The following is a 16649-nucleotide window of genomic DNA, read 5'->3' as shown; positions in this document are numbered from 1 at the left end:
TGTATAATGAAACGAGAGCTTTGGCAGATTCTTACCGTAAAACAAAACCAACGGTTGATCAGGAGACCAGAAGACGAATTCATCAACTTGCCATAAAGATAAGATGGGCGAGACGGTACGCGTCCCGCATTCAGTGTGTGATTGAATACATAACATCTGGCAGGTAGTTTACCGCGAAGGTTCGAAAGTTCGCCAGCGAGCTCCGGACCCGTTGTCACACACATAGCAAGTCAAAGCTGCTGATATAAATAGCTTCAAGGAGCTGTGTGATTCCCTCATAACACCTGATGAATAATGCCCACGCATCACTGCCGAGGAGGTGAAAAATTTATTAAGAGTGATGAAGAACTATTCTGCAACGGAAACAGATTGTATCAAAACCTTCTGGTGGAAGAAGTTTCCTTCAACCCATTAGAATTTGGCCCGTGTTTTTACCTCATACTTAAAGTTGGAAGAGCCGATTCCGGAGTGGTTGGTGGAAGAGTGCACAATACTCCTACCTAAAATAGGCAACTTAGCTGACCCGAAAAATTACAGGCCAATAACTTGTCCGAACACACATTATAAGATATTCACGGCTATCCTAAATGATAGGATTGTTCGTGAAATTGAACCTGTGCGGCAAGAAATGTATGAACAGTGAGGCTCAAAGAAAGGCGTAGCCGGATGTAGGGAGAACCTGCTCATCGATAGATGTGTCTGCAAAGATGCAGCATTCTACCAGCGTGATCTATCGATGGCCTGGATTGATTATTGGAATGCTTTCGATTCGACCTCCCATAGACTTATCATCTGTCTTTTGGAAATCTTAAAGGTTCATCCGCAAATAGTTGGGTGCATAGAGAGATTGATGCCGCTTTGGAAAATCAGATTTACTATCTCATCTGGAAAAAATTTTGTGATAACTAACAAGGTCACCTTTCAGAGAGGTGTCTTTCAGGGCGACACCCTGAGCCCACTCCTCTTTTACCTTACATCAGTGCCACTATCTCTAGCACTTCACCATTCCGATAGGTACTTGTGCGGCAAACCTGCAGATCGAAAGTACAAGGTCATTCATGTATTTTACATGGGCGATCTCAAGACCTATGCTACAAACAAAGAGCAACTACATCTAGCTCTAGGGATTGTCGAACGATATACTAAGGAAGTTGGAATGGAATTTGGGTTAGGCAAATGGACCAAGGTTTATTTGAAGCGAGGAAAACTCAATGGCATCCCTGAAAATCCTGAGCTCGTTGATAGAAGCGCTATACGACACCTTTGCGCTGGAGAGACTTATGCATACCTGGACCTACCACAGAGCCGCATTCAGGATGTGAGATCTATAAAGGATACTCTCCGAAGCAGATACAAAAGTCTCATCCGACAGATTTGGTTTTCCGAGCTGTCGGCGAGGAATAAAGTATCTGCAACGAACATGCTTGCCGTCCCGGTAGTATCCTATTCATTTGGAGTAGTTCCATGGACGAAGAACGAGCTCAGATCTCTTGATATTGGGACACCAAAGGTTATGCACATAAACAAAAGCATGCATCTTAAGTCTTTCGTTCCCCGACTTCTCATCTTACACCGTCAAGGTGGTCGCGAAATATTGAGTCTTGAATGTCTTCACAACAGGATCATTCTGGATACAGCACATACAGTTGCAAATGGAAGATACCCTCTTTTTAAAGTGGTCAGGAATCACGAAGAAGTGGGCAAAGGAGCGTTTCTCTATAAAGCAGCGGAGAAGGCTGCTGAAACACTCGGACTTGACTTCAGTATTAGTGGTGAGCAGAATGCTTCAAATCTTATCTATCTCGACTACTCACTCCTAAAAGCCCGGATTAAAAAAGCACAAGAGAAAAACTTTCGTGAACAGCTCCTCGATAAGAGGATGCACGGTATCTTCCACAGTAATGTGAAGGATCAGTCAAGGTCTTGTGAGCTAACGTTTGATCTCCTTAAATCGCCCGGATTGAGGTCTGGTAGACGGTGTCATTTCCACCTTAACATACCGTCGCCACATTTTGAACCGAGACATTCCCGATTATAGCTGCAGGGCGTGCCATCCACACCCCGAGCATTTAGCTCACATTCTGTCTAGTTGTCCAACTCACGCGGGAACGACCTACATTCAACGGCACAATGCGGCTTTAAGAGTGCCTTATTACCATCTCTGTCCCTCTTACGGCATTCACATTAATATCGCTCCTCTAAATGCTCCTAGGGAAATCGAATCAATTGTCGAGAATGGGAAGTGCCGTATATACTGGAACTTTATATTCTCGACAATTGTTTCTGTTGCTCACTCGAGGCCGGACATGGTTCTTCTTGACTTCGAGAAGCGAAGCATGTTCGTTATCCAATTTTCGGCACCAGCTGACAAAAACATCATATCCAAGGAGAATGAAAAAAAAGAGAGGTATCGAGACCTTATAAGGGAGTTGCAACGATTGTACCCGGAATATTCTGTTAAACTGATCGTCCTTATCATCGGCGCTCTTGGAGGTGCCAAGCTTTCACTTGCTAATAGCCTAAGAAGCATCCCTGCGTGTCAAAAATATGCTAAAACACTTTCGGGAAAAATGCAGAAGGCGGTAGTCCTTGGGTCGCTCCGCGTTCTTAGGGTGCACGAGACTTTTGCTGGATCGTCGTATTGATTTCTTTACTGACTGTAACTACCTATCGCACGGTCGTGAGACGTAGTTGTGGCTGAAATTTTACCGTTTTTTCGCTGGAAGCGACTGCAATTTTCCAGATTAGCACCCGCTCCCGGCGAAATCCTGCGGTTGTCCTTATGACAAATTTTTCATATATTAAATATCACTATATTAAATATCAGTATCCACACAGTAAGATCCTGCGTGAATAATTTACCAGCAGGTAAAAATATTAAAATAATAATGTTCAAAAAATAGTTAATATGAAATAAATAAAAATTAGATATTATTTTTACATGTATTGCTATGGAAATGGCATGGAATACGATATCAGTCTCTTTTGAATTCTTAAGAAAGCATTTTGATCATAATTTTGTTATAACAAATAATTTTTTTAAACTTCTGAGCATTTGCGAACAAATATTTCGAATATCATCTATATTTGTTACAACTTTAGTTTAGAGATATTCCTAGTATCGAAAAACAGCAATTAAAAATGGTTTATTAAATAAACATTATATTTGACATGGAGTGCCCCTATAATGTCTTGAATTGAAAATTATTTACATAATTTGAAGAGTTTTCTATTTTATCTTATTCAATTTGAAACACTTTTTATTAAAAAAGAATACAGTTTTAAGTTTTTGAGTTGTATGATTTTTGAAATTTTAATCTGAAATCATCACTCAATTTTGAGTATCTTCAATTCAAAATGTAATTATCCAATTTTGAATGCTTACAATTTAAAATAATAAAATTTCAATTAACGGTCTAATGAAATTAGATTCTGATTGAAAATATTTCAATTCCAAACACTTTTAATTTCATCTTACTATTAAATTTTAAACGCTTTTATTTATGAGCGATATGCATTAGATTCCTTTTTTTTATTCCATTTGAAATATTAACCTTTTTCAACATTTTACGTTATCAAGATTGATGATTTTGAACGTTTTCAATTCAAAATAATTAAATATATATATTTTTTAATTTTAAAATATTTTGGTTTCAAATTATTCACTATTGCTGTACACATTTTTAAAAGTTATATTTAAAAATTAGTTTATTTACGGATTTTAGAATGTTTGATAAGAAAAAAACAAGGTAGGTGAAGATAATGGAACGAACGGAAAATAAAATTCCTTGCACTTTCAAATTCCTGAATTAGAAATTTCCTGATTGATGAAATTACCTGATAATTAAAATTCCGAACAAAAAAATTCTCGAATTTACGAATTCTGGAATAATAAAATTCCTGACAATAAATTGTCAAATTATAAAATATACGAATTAAAAACTTCCAAAGTTTGAACAATATAAATCTTTAGTTTATAAATATTATTTATTTATTAAGAATGCAATAATGAAATATTCTTATAAAAAAACTATTTAGAATGTTTAATGTTTCGAGAATTATCGTTTGAATTTGAAATAACAATAATTGACAAAAATATATTTCTGGATGAAATTTCTTTTCAATTATTGTTATTTTAAATTCACACTATTATTTTAGAAACTTTGATCCTTAAAAATTAATTTTTTTTAAACATTCCATTATTGTATTTTTGAAAAATATATAATATTTATAAAAAAAGTTTAAATTCGGTAATTTTATAATTCATGTATTTAATAATGCGGAAATTTTGTGTGTGGAATTTTCCGATTCAGGAATTTTTTGATTTGGAAATTTTATTATTCGGGAATTTTTCAGAACCAGGAATTTTACTTTTCGAGACTTTTCAGTCATCCCAACATAATGGTGGCCCTTGATAGTAGATTTATTGATTCTGTATAAAATTACATAATATCTTGTTGAGACTGTAGTTTACAAGTTGGATTTTTTTTCGTCTACAATTAGAAAAATTTGTATTATTGATTAATATCACCAAATAAAACCTATAAAAGTTGTACAGCATTATAATTTATATTTGAATATTTTGTAAGTAGGAAATTACATAAAATTGCAAAAAAGCTTTAAAAAATCATTTGCATATGTTTGATGATACTTTCAGTTTACTTCGGATCATTTTGGAAACATGTTTCTGGATTTTGGGAAAGAAGAATGCAGGGAAATATGTTATTCCTCCAATACGAGGAGATGAAGGCTGTTCGTATTGCAATTATTTTTATGTGAAAAAATAAAAGATAAAAATTTGTTTCAGAATAACAAAAATAACTTTGTTTTTGATTTAGGACCTGCAATCAGTAATAAAAGAAACTGCAAAATTTCTGGGGAAAAAAGAACTCTCCGAAAGTGAAATAAAGATACTTGAGAAGCATTTGAGTTTCACTTGTATGAAAGCAAACCCAGCAGTGAATTTTGAAGAAATAATCGAAATACAGAAAAGATTAAAACTGACCACCAATGAAGGGAAATTCATAAGAAGTGGAAAAGTCAATCAGTGGAAAGAAAGTATGTCGAAAGAAATGATTAATCGATTTGACTCGTGGACAGAAGACGTACCCAAAGGGTACAAAACTCGTTTTTAAGAGTGTACCAACCTAGTGGACACAAAATTTGGCGACGTCTTTACGACATCGTTACGACATATTTACGACATCTTTACGACATCCTATGTCCATGTCGTTTCGGTGTCTTTGCGATATCGTAAATACATCGTCAGATCATACAACTTATTTACGATGTCGGAAAGACACCTTAACGACATGGACAAAGGATGTCGTAAAGTTGTCGTAACGATGTCGTAACGATGTCGTAAAGACGTCGCAAAACTTTGCGATCACTGAGCACGCACTGTCCCTTTGTCAATACGCTGCAGATGGTTACACAGCCCCCCCCCCTCCACCCCGAGGGGCTCAAATCACAGCCTGAAAACGCTGCGGCATCAATTCTCGGAAGGACATAAACTCGATGACCAGGATTTCAGGTTTCAGGTTACTTTTCTTGGTATCGGTGCTGGTCACAAAGTTACTTTTGTAAATAAGTTAGTTACATTTTTTCAGTAACAGTATAAATATAAAAATCGTTACTTCTATATTTAGAAAAGTCTGAACATCAATTTTTACCCGATTTTCATTTTTTTCAAATTAAAGTGCATAAATACTGATTTTATTATTCACCAAAATTTTCACACAGAATATCACGAAGCGGCATTTTTGTAAACAATTGATTGTGCTTAAATAACTGCTTATACTACACAGATAATCTTTATATAGTGGTAAATCAATACATGGGGACTCACAGAATACCAAATATATGTACAATAAAGTATTTTTATTGAATAATAATTTTGTTGGCGCTTAAAAAAAATCTGTTAAAAAATGTGAAATAGTATTATTATAGGTACCAAAATTTCCTTTTAAAAAATTGTTTCTTACTGATGTACGAATTACATTTAAACAGAAAAATAATTAGAAAGTTAACGATAACCATGGTTTTGGACAGTTTCCGTAATAACATATTTTAATTTTAGTTTCAAAAACAGTTCCAATTTCCTTTAGTGAATTGCTGAAATTGTTAAAATTGCTATACATATATTACTAACATTATTATAACTTTGATAATATTTGTTGAGGGATAACAATTTAAATGTTAATAAATCATCAAGATAAACAAATTCAAAATTTCAACTTTGCATCAAGCGATTTAAACAAGAAGTTCGATTTTATTCTACGCAGAACTACGAAATCTTGAAATATGTTTATAAAAATGTTTATTCTTAACTTTTCGATAATTTTTTGTATAAACTCAATCTATTGAAAACTTTGGGACGTCAAGGCACACCCTCTCCTTACCCTTTTATAAAATTCACATTGCAAAATAAATTTCCTGTCATTTGCCAGTTTTCGATGGTCCTTTCCTTCTTTTTCTCTGTTTTTCGATCTGAGCACATATAATGTAACATTAGAAAGAGGGAGGGGGTACTTGTTTCGTTACATTCTGTCATTTGATGGGGGGGGGGGTATTTTTGAATCGATTATTATTTTTAATCACTTAAAAAAGCAATTTTATTGATAGCAAAAATTAAAATGATTCTTTATTCCGTAAAATGAATTTTAAAAGAATATTTTAAAAGATTTAAAATCATTTCAGAAGATTTCTAAAATTATCAAAGCAGAAATGATAATAATTTTTAAACATTACGTTTAAAAAATTTGAAAGGGGAAAAAGTATTGTTTAGGAACATTTTTTATGATTTTTTAATGTAAAGAATAAATTTTAAGAGAAAATTGAAAAGCTGAATAAACATCTTTCCTTAAAATTATATATTAGAAACTAAAAAAAAAGCAATTAAAATTAGCTCATTAGCCTTAAAATTCAATTCAGATCAAAATAATGTAAACTTTAATAGTATCACATTGAAGTGAATAGTGAAGAGAAACATTGTTTATCAATTATTTTTCATTTAGAAACAGATAGTCTGGATGAAATGACTTAATTATCAGCATCTATCTAGTCTAAATTAAGAGATTGTGATCCTTGGCTTCTTTTAACTGCTTCAGCAGAATCAGTGGAAATTTTTTTTCGATAATTAATTTTTTTTACTGTTTTTAGCTTTTAACTTTCTTTTTCTAGTAACTCCTTTAGCGGAATCAATAAAATCGTTAATATACAAATATTGAATTTTGTTAGTTCATAGTCTTTTTGGTTTCTAACTTTTTTCTATTTCTATCTTCTTGGACTTTTTCTGAAATTTGATTTCGCCGTTTTCGTTTTTGCTTTTTAGCTTCCCTAATATTAGTTTTTTTTTCAATTGATTTTCTAGTTCCTAATCTCCTTATGCCTGCGATATTTAAGCATAGAAGCCTTTTGCCATCATTTGCCTTCGTGTTCGTTTTGGGGTTAGAGGAACGCATATAATCATGCATATTTCAGTTTTTTACACATTTTAAAGTAATTTCTTGTACGTTTTAGGATGAAATCACTTTTCGTCTCAAATATGCAGAATCGTGTAATGTTTCATCAATTGCTTGCTAACCTGAAAACTGGTTACAAACCTTTTAAGCACTGCTCCAGTAATTTACTTTGAAATATTGTTTTTCCCTTCAATTCGGTCTTTTAATCTGAATTTTACAAAACAAAAAATGAACATAACCATACTTTTTCCGATTGCCAATAATAGAAATCATTGCAATAACATACAATCCAATCCTTGGCAGGGGGTGCCAAGAATTGCATAGAGCGCTTTAGATTGAAAATTTATTGGCAGGGCAATTAAAGAGGAATTACTCTCATGGATACTGCGTACAAAATATACGCGGTGGTGTTAGCAGATAGGCTGCGCAAGGATGTCAAGGGGAAAGGAATATTGCCGGAGACGCAGGCGGACTTCAGAGAGAGAAGGAGCACTATTGATAGTATTTACATCTTGCAACGCGTGGTGGATAGAGAACTGACCAAAAAGGGTGCAAAAGTGTGCGCGTTTTTTGTAGATCTAAAGAGCGCGTTCCAATTAGTGGATAGGGGGAGGTTGTGGGTGGCAATGGAAGCGAGGAAAGTGAAGAAGGGCTTGATCGAGAGGGTAAGGGAGGTATATGAGGAGACGAAAGATAGGGTGAGAGGAGGGTGAGGGAATCTCTGAGGAATCCCGGGTGGATAGGGGGTTGAGGCAAGGGTGCCCGCTTAGCTCAACGCTTTTTGCAATTTTGATCGCAGATATGGAAAGTAAGCTAGCGGCCGGAGTGGTAGAAGGAGTCAGGGTAGGAGGAGTCAGGATATGGTCACTCGCATATGCAGATAACATAGTGCTCTTGGCAAAGAGCGAAGAGGCTTTGAAGGAGATGATGAAGAGGTTAGGAAGATACTTGGACAAAAATATGTTAGAGTTAAATGCGGACAAGTCGAAGGTTATGGTGTTCCGGAAAGGTGAAGGAGCGATAGGGGATGGGAGTGGAAGTGGAAGTGGAAGGGAAAAGCGTTACAGGGGGTGAAAGAGTTTGTGTACCTGGGCTTCCTGTTTCGAAGGAATGATGGAGTGGATGGTCACATGAAACAGAGGATGAAAAGGGCAAATGTGGTGATGAGGCAGGTGTGGGAGCTGGGGAAGAAGTTGTACGCAGATTATTTTGAAAAGAGAATCAAGTTGTTGGATTCGCTAGTGACGAGTGTCTTATTTTACGGAGTGGAGGTGTGGGGTTGGAAGGTAAGTGAGAAAGTAAATAGGGTGCAAGAGAGGTAAGTAAAGTGGATACTGGGGTTGGCAAGAAATACTTCGAACTATATTGTCAGGACGGAGGGTGCAAGAACTAGTTTAGGGAGTGTTGGTGGGAGAAGGAGAACAGACGTAGTGGTGCAAAAATGGAGGTGGAAAGGGAAAGGTATTTTAGAACGAATAGATTGCAGATGGAGGAAGTTAGCAGGACGCACGAGGAAGGAAGGAAGGTATATGAGTTGGTGTAAAAGAATGGAATGGAGAAGAAGAAGGCAGAAAGATTGGAGAGAATAAGAGTGTCAAGAAATAATGGAAACTATGTGAGGATTATGTCAAGTGAATGTATGAATTCTCATTTTTCTTTCCTCTTTTTTTTCATTTTTGTCCAAAGGAAGATTACTACCCGTGAATTATCTCTATAGTGTCTATTTCAGTGCTTTTAATCGAAGAGATTTTTATATGTCTATTCAGAAGTTGACTGCTAATGTGTCTTGATAATGTTCTATACAAAACTTATAATTTATTTCCTTATTTGTTATACAAATAAGTCGTACGAATTTTCTATTTATCATTTTTTGATGAGACACATAGATTTTGTTCGATTCGTAATAAATATCACTAAAAATTTTAAAATTAATTTTTCAGACTAAAGACGAAAGGGTAAGAAAAAATTGATAGATAAAAGTTGCTTACCAAAAAAGTGATATAAATTTCTTATAATTCATTTATGAATACGACGCTTCGTTTTTGTTTTAGTTGTGAAAAATAACATTACCAATAAAGAAATTAACTTCTCGGTAAAAAGGACAAGGTACAAAAGAAATGAATACGCAAAAGTTGTTCAGTTTAAAAATGCGCACAAATGTGGGGGATCTACAAAGAAACAGTCAAAATTCCAGTGTAATCGTCTCATTAGGATTATCTCTTTCAGTTATAAATTTTATTATCTAGTTAAAAATGTAACAACTTTTGTCAAGTTCATTCTTTCTGGTTGTGCATTTAGGGTTTTCTAAAATTAAGATCTGTTTTCAGAAAATTAACCCTTTGTTTAAAATTTATATTTTGGTGTTGATGAATCAACTGACACTTTTTTTAAAGAAATAAATTTTTCTGAAAATTTGGCTTTTTGATTTCAAAGCTAACCTTTTTCAAAATAAATATTGGAACTATTTTGTATAAATTCCACTCTTTGTTTTAAATTCCTACTTCTACGTTGAAAAGTCAATCGCAATCTTTTTGGATGAAGATTAAACTTTTTTGGAAAATTTTTCCAGCCAATTAAGGCAAGACTTTAGATTGCCCAGCCAATTATGGCAAGTCTTTGGATTTCCTAGACAATAAAGGCAAGACTTTTTATCGTTCAGCCAGTCAAGACAAGACTTTGAATCATCCAGCCAGTCAAGGCAAGACTCACGATTGTATGTACAATGAAGGTGAAACTAATTGCTTGTTTTCTGATGGAAACGTTCGCGCTTCATGTCAGACGATCGTTGAAGAGACTTTGGTTTATGACTAGTAGGGTCATTATCATTTCTTTGCAAAGACCAGCAACAGTCGGCCATCATTCTTACATTGCATCGACCGTGATAATGTTGCTCTTTTTGGTGAAAGTCGTGATGAAAGCGTTCGCCCATTTCTTCACTGAATGCTCCGACATTTTCTGGGAAATAATCCAAATGAGATTTGGGAAAATGTAATTTCATACTCATCAAACAACTTAATCTTTTAAAATTCTTCAACGTACTAGATACAATAGTTCTAAACTTTGGATCTCGATTGTTCCCGACAAACTTCTGTAAAACATTTTTGAAACTCAACCATGCGTCCTTTTCAATATATGTCATGGTTTTGATAAAGTCATCATCTTTGATAAGTTTTCTTATATCAGGCCCAACAAAAATACCTTCCTTAACTTTGGCACCACTTAAATGCGGAAATGTAGATCTGATATAATTGAAACATTCTCCTTCGGTGTTTAGGGCTTTCACAAATTGCTTCATTAACCCTAGTTTTATATGGAGTGGTGGCAATAATACTTTCTTTCTGTCAACAAGACTTTCATAAACAACATTATACTGCCCTACTGTCCACTCTAATCTGTCTGACCATCTCTCCGTTATCCAATGTTCATCCCTTGCACGACTGTCCCAAAGGCAAAGAAAAGAAGGGTATTTAATGTTTCCTGATTGTAAACCTAATATAAGATTTATCATTTTGAAGTAAACACAAATAAGCCAATTTTGAACATTGCATTTTATTTTTATCAGGAGTAATTGGAAAGTATCATAAGATTCCTTCAGTGTAGTTGAGTGACCGACTGGAATTGCAGAACAGTTATTTCCATTATGTAATAGAACTGCTTTCAGACTTTCTGTAGACGAATTTATGAAATATGCCAATCCTCTGGCGTATATAAGTTTATTTTATATAAATTAATGAGTCCTTCGATATCATTATAATACACAATCCCACTGTCCATTGAAAAGTACTTGATAAACTTTTCTTCTCTATTTCTGTAAACAGTTACTCTAGTGCCAGATAACAATAGTTTCCTCTCTTTGAGTCTTGAAGCGCAAAGCTCAGCTTTATCTTTTGGAAGATCAAGGTAACGTATAAAATCATCTAATCTTTCTTGGTCGAAAAATTTAGGACTTTCATCATCTGATTCTTCCCAAGAAGAAACTTCAGATGCATTGGGATCGTCAGTATCCGTTGATTCGTGAGTTGATCGGTCACTTTTGATTTCAGAGTTATTTCTAATACCAATTTTGGCAGGTGTAACACTTTTTACATCAGGGTAAACGCTCTTCTCCAAATACTTTTTAGAAAAACCTCCTGTTTTGCATAAGCAAAAGTAACAATCAGTATCATGATATTTTGTGCTCACGCCAAACAGGTAGTTGAATAAAAGTCTGCGTCTTGGTACTTTCATCTTCCCAAGTTGACAAATTTAATCTACAAGAATGACAAATTGAGGTTGGTACCCTCGGATTATCTAAATTTTTCATTAAAATCTCATAACAGTTAAAGTATGACGTTTTTATCAAATCATTAATTGATCGACGGTATTTCTCCGTTTCATACTTTCCACAAACGTAACAAAACGTATTAACTTTCTTAGCGCAAGGAGTTCTTATACTCATCTTTTTTCTTATAATGAACAGTAGAAATTCTAAAACTCACTATATACAAAATTCACGAACGACACGAAATGTAACCGCTAGACAGATTTCAAATACAAAAAGAATTTTATTACCTACACACCCAACCGTTAGCCCGCCACTCAAACGTGATCCCTAGCACGCAAATATTTGTAGCAAAAAACGAATATCATCACCTATTGATAACACGTCATAAAAGCGTCGCCAGCCCAGTGAGCCAGCTAAGGACCGAAGGCTGTCTGTGCCGTAGAACGGCGCGCACATACAGCGAATGTGAACATTAAAATGCACACAGAGTGCGCAGTAGCATTCCGCGCAGTCCGTTTTCTTTTGTTCGATCAATGTGCGAAGTTTGGTTCCAAATGACTGCAGGCTTTTTTGTTGGTAGTTTGTGCGGGATCCTTTGTTCTTTTTTAAAGCCCTAAATTGTGGCCGCCATATTGGATCTTCTAGGGATTATAACAAAAAACTGACACCGGCAATAGAAAGGGCACCCTCGAAAACACCTGAGATAATTTTTTGAAAAAAAATATCGTACCGTCAGCAATAGAGAATGCGTTGTATAAATCTGAAAACCTCGGCGTTAATGGCTTAAAACACTCAAATAAAACATTTCAAATTACAATATTTTTGCGGAAAACAAAGATATCCTAATAAATACAAGTAGGTTTGAAAGGTGAAGATTAGTACTTTCAAATTCCATATTAGCATTTGTGGCAGACATTATTCTTGTTCGGTTATATAACCTCAAAAAAGCTAAAAACGTGTTTTTTGCACTTTTAGGTTAGGATATCGTGAAAACCTGACGTACATGAGCAATTTTCAGCTCAGATTCGGATTCAACGCATCAAAATCTTACGGAAATGTTAGATCTGGTCTCTGGCTTTAAAATTTCTAGACCCGTGATAATTCAGGGAAGTCAAGTAATTCACAAATTTCGTGGAAGTCTATGAATTCCATCCATTCAGATAATTCCGAGATTTCATCAAATTTCATGAATTTATTAAATCTATTAAATTCTCTTAATTTCGTGAATTCTATGATTTCTATAAGTTATGTAAATTCCTTGAATTTGGTAATATCCATGAATTTAGTAAATTTCATCAATTTCTTTAATTTCATGAAGTCCGTAAATTCCGTTATATCCGTAAATTCTTTGAAATTCGTATATTCTCAGTATTCCGTGAATTCTTGGAATTCTGTTAATTGCATGAATTCCGTAAATTACTTTCACTGTTTAATTCCTTTTAATAGTCTAGGATTGAAAGTAAAGCTGTGAGAATAGTAGTCTACAAGAACCTTTTAAGTGGTTCGTGAACGTTTGTTAAAAGAGACCTACACAGTAAATAAAGGGTTCAAAATGATACCGAAATCAATAGCGTTTTGATATGCAACATAAATGATACCGAATTCAAGAGCTTTTTGATCGGCCAGAGTGTATGATCGACTTTTAAAATCATAATGATCTGATTTCAGATCAGGTATAAAGTCAAACCAAGATGGCTCACGTTCTTTGAGTACTTGATCTCATATGCAAGCTTTTTATGGTTTATGATCGTGCAGTGTAATTGGAAAGTTGAAAAAGTAATTAAATCTGATATTAGAAATTTCAACTGTTAACTGCAGTTGTCACTTACGTGCCGTTAGATACAATTTTTAGGTTATTTCGTTATGACACTGGCATTAAGAACTAGCGACCATTTTGTTTAGTCAGACAAATGAACTAAAAAATAAGATCAAATTGATCTGCATGGACAAATCACTATGATCTCGAGAGTCAAAGGATCGTTGGAGCAAAATGCTCTGCAAAAAAATTGATCCTTTTTTTATCAATGTGTATGGACAACACTAGTTTTTTCAGGATAATCAGCCTAATTCGATTCCAGGTCAGGACGACAAGCGATTAGTCGCCTAGCCTCAGTTGAAATGGGAGCGAAAGTTTTTGTTCTGTGGAGATCAGCCTTCAAGTGTAGATTGTCATCGAATAACATAAAAGCGTGAAACTTTTTGACAGGAGGTTGGTTAGCATGCTACCAGGTGGGTATTATGTCTTTGTCTTCTCGAAAGGTCATTTCAGAATGAAACAGCATTCCAAGGTAGCAGTATCCATCCTCCAGTTTTATTTCAATACTCTCTTCATGAAAATTTGGAGCTGCAACTAATTTGGTAAGAAAACATTTTAAAATTAGTGACATTTTTTTGAGCAATCTCCGTTCAACATAGAACAAAAATCATAGTCCAAAATGCTTTAAAAATCATTGAAACAGGGTGATTTTTTAAGACAATAGAGGGCATAAGCTCTTCAACCAAATAAAATGGATGTATAACTCACATTGTGAAAAATGTTTAGAATTCTATGATACTTCTACAGCACTTCTGCAATACAATATTGAGGTAAAATTTCAAACATGTTATTGAAATAACGAAGTTGCAATACATGTATTGTAAGTATTGTAAATTGCGAAGTCACCGTTTATCATTTTAATACCAGCATTTGAACACTTGTCCAACGAAAATTGTGCACAAAAAATTAAGGAAATTAATGGAATTCAAGAAATTCATGGAATTCGCGGAATTCATAAAAGTAAAGGAATTCCCGAAATATATGAAATTCGCAGAATTCAAAGAATAAACAGAATTCAAGCTTTTACGAAATTCAGTAATTTCACCAAATTTATTAATTTCCCGAAATTCGCGGAATTCACGAAATCTGTGACATTTGTGAAATTCATGGAATTCATGTACTTTACGTCATTCACGGAATTCATTGAATTAATGAAATTTACGGAATGCGCTGAATTTGTGGCATTCAAGGAATTGATAGAATTCAGGGTAAGCGCGGAATTCACTGTAATCACGCAATTTTATTAAATTAAAGGCACTCACGGAATTCACGTAACGCCGGGAATTCCTGGAATTTACGAAATTCATTCAATTCGCTGAATTTACTCAAATCACGGAATTGAATGAATTTTCGGAATTAACGAAAATAAAGGAATTCATGAAATGTATAGAATTTGTGGAATTGATCGATTTTGCCAAATTCATCAAGTTAATGGAATTAAATGAATTCACAAAATTCACGAAATTCATGTTATTCACAGAATTAATTTAATTTACAGAATTAATAAAATTGAGAGAATTCACTGAAATCACGGAATTCACTAAATTTCCGGAAACAACGAAAATGAAGGAATTTATAAATTGTCTGTAATTTGCAGGATTCATCAAATTCGCCAAATTTATGAAGTTAAAGGGATTCAATGGACTTTCGAAATTCACCAAATTTATGGAATTCACCAAATTAATTAAATTTATAGAATCAGCGTAATTAATGGAATTTATCGAACTCACAGAATTGGCAGGATTTATAAAATTAACGAAATTTACAAAAATTAGGGTATTCACGGATTTGACGGTAATCGCAAAATTCATTGAATTCGCTGAATTCGCGGGATTCATGGAAGTCAGGGAAGCCCCTGAAATAAAGGAATTTAATGATTTTGCGGAATTTATGGAATTTAGAATATTCACGAAATTTACTGTGATCGCGGTATTTACGATATTCAAAGAATTCATGGAATTAAAGTAATTCACGCAATTTATGGAATTTATTAGGCTCACGGGATTCTCTAAATTTAGGTTATTCACGGAATTCTAAGAATTCGAAGAATTTACGAAATTCAGGGAATTTATGAAATTTAAGAAATTCACGGAGTTTATAGAATTTAAGAAATTCAGTGAATACAATGAATTTATGAAATTTCTAGAATTCCTTCGATTTCATGAACTCCGTGCATTCTTTTAATTCAATGAATTCCCAGAATTCCATTTATTTGGAGAATTTCATGAAATTCGTCTATTCCGTGAATTTCTTAAATTGCGTAAATTCCTTAAATTCCATGAATTGCGCAAAATCCGCAAATACAACGAATTGTGTGAATTCCGTGAATTTCGAAAGTTCCTTAAATTCCAGAAATGTAATAAATTGTACGAATTCTATGAATTTCACGAATTCCACGGATTCCGTGGATAATGGTAGCGAGATTGTAAACTAACTACTCAAAAATATTTAGAACTTTGGCAAAGTCTTCGAATGTGTCAAGAAATTTATGAGCAAAATTTCCATTGTTCGGCGTTCCTTTTCCTTGTGTCACTTAATCAACTCTTATTTTAAAAGCATTATATAACCTATCTCTCACCTGATCGGCGAGCAACTCAACAAGCTTTTATGCTTTTGGTCACAGCCCATATTTTCACTTCTTTTTTACACGTAATATGAAGCAGGTGGTCAAAAATATTACTTTCGCAGTGTAACAGACCTAAGCCATTGAATAGTGATCCTTCTTTTGGTGTGAAATCTGCCTTGTTATTGTTGAAATTGTGGAATGTCACCAGACATATTGGGCATCTTTGAGTAGCTTTATTTCCTACAATTGCGTTCACATTTTTCCTATCAAAAAGAATTCTTGACCCTGAAAATTCAACCTTTACTGTAACACTGTTGCCCATTGTAAATTTGAAAGTCTTAAGATACGAGGGTAGTTCAATAAGTCCTTAGAATGAAGTATAAAAACAATTTTTTTTGGGTAAATTTTTTTTTATTTTTCAGCATAATCTCCTTGGATCTCTATACCCTTGGTCAATCGCTTTTCAAGTTTTTTTAATCCTTCAGAAAAGTGCGTTTTCGGAAGTTCCTCAAAATAAGCACTTACAGAGGCAATGACGTC

At 34.3% G+C, this 16649-nt stretch overlaps 1 protein-coding gene across 1 annotated transcript in view; it reads left to right on the top strand.

Moving 5' to 3' along the window:
- Positions 1–16649, top strand: part of LOC117182001 (luciferin sulfotransferase-like) — a 38861-nt gene that overhangs the window by 9192 nt on the left and 13020 nt on the right. Inside the window, exons 4-5 of the mRNA XM_033375020.1 lie at positions 4658–4752; positions 4839–5116. Coding sequence (XP_033230911.1) covers positions 4658–4752; positions 4839–5116 — 373 coding nt within the window. The remainder of the gene's footprint in view (positions 1–4657; positions 4753–4838; positions 5117–16649) is intronic.

This window comes from Belonocnema kinseyi, chromosome 10, assembly GCF_010883055.1.
Source record: "Belonocnema kinseyi isolate 2016_QV_RU_SX_M_011 chromosome 10, B_treatae_v1, whole genome shotgun sequence".
In the NCBI taxonomy this organism is placed as follows: Eukaryota; Metazoa; Arthropoda; class Insecta; order Hymenoptera; family Cynipidae; genus Belonocnema; species Belonocnema kinseyi.
Note: the sequence above shows the minus strand (reverse complement) of the source record. Positions and strands in the feature narration are given on the sequence as shown.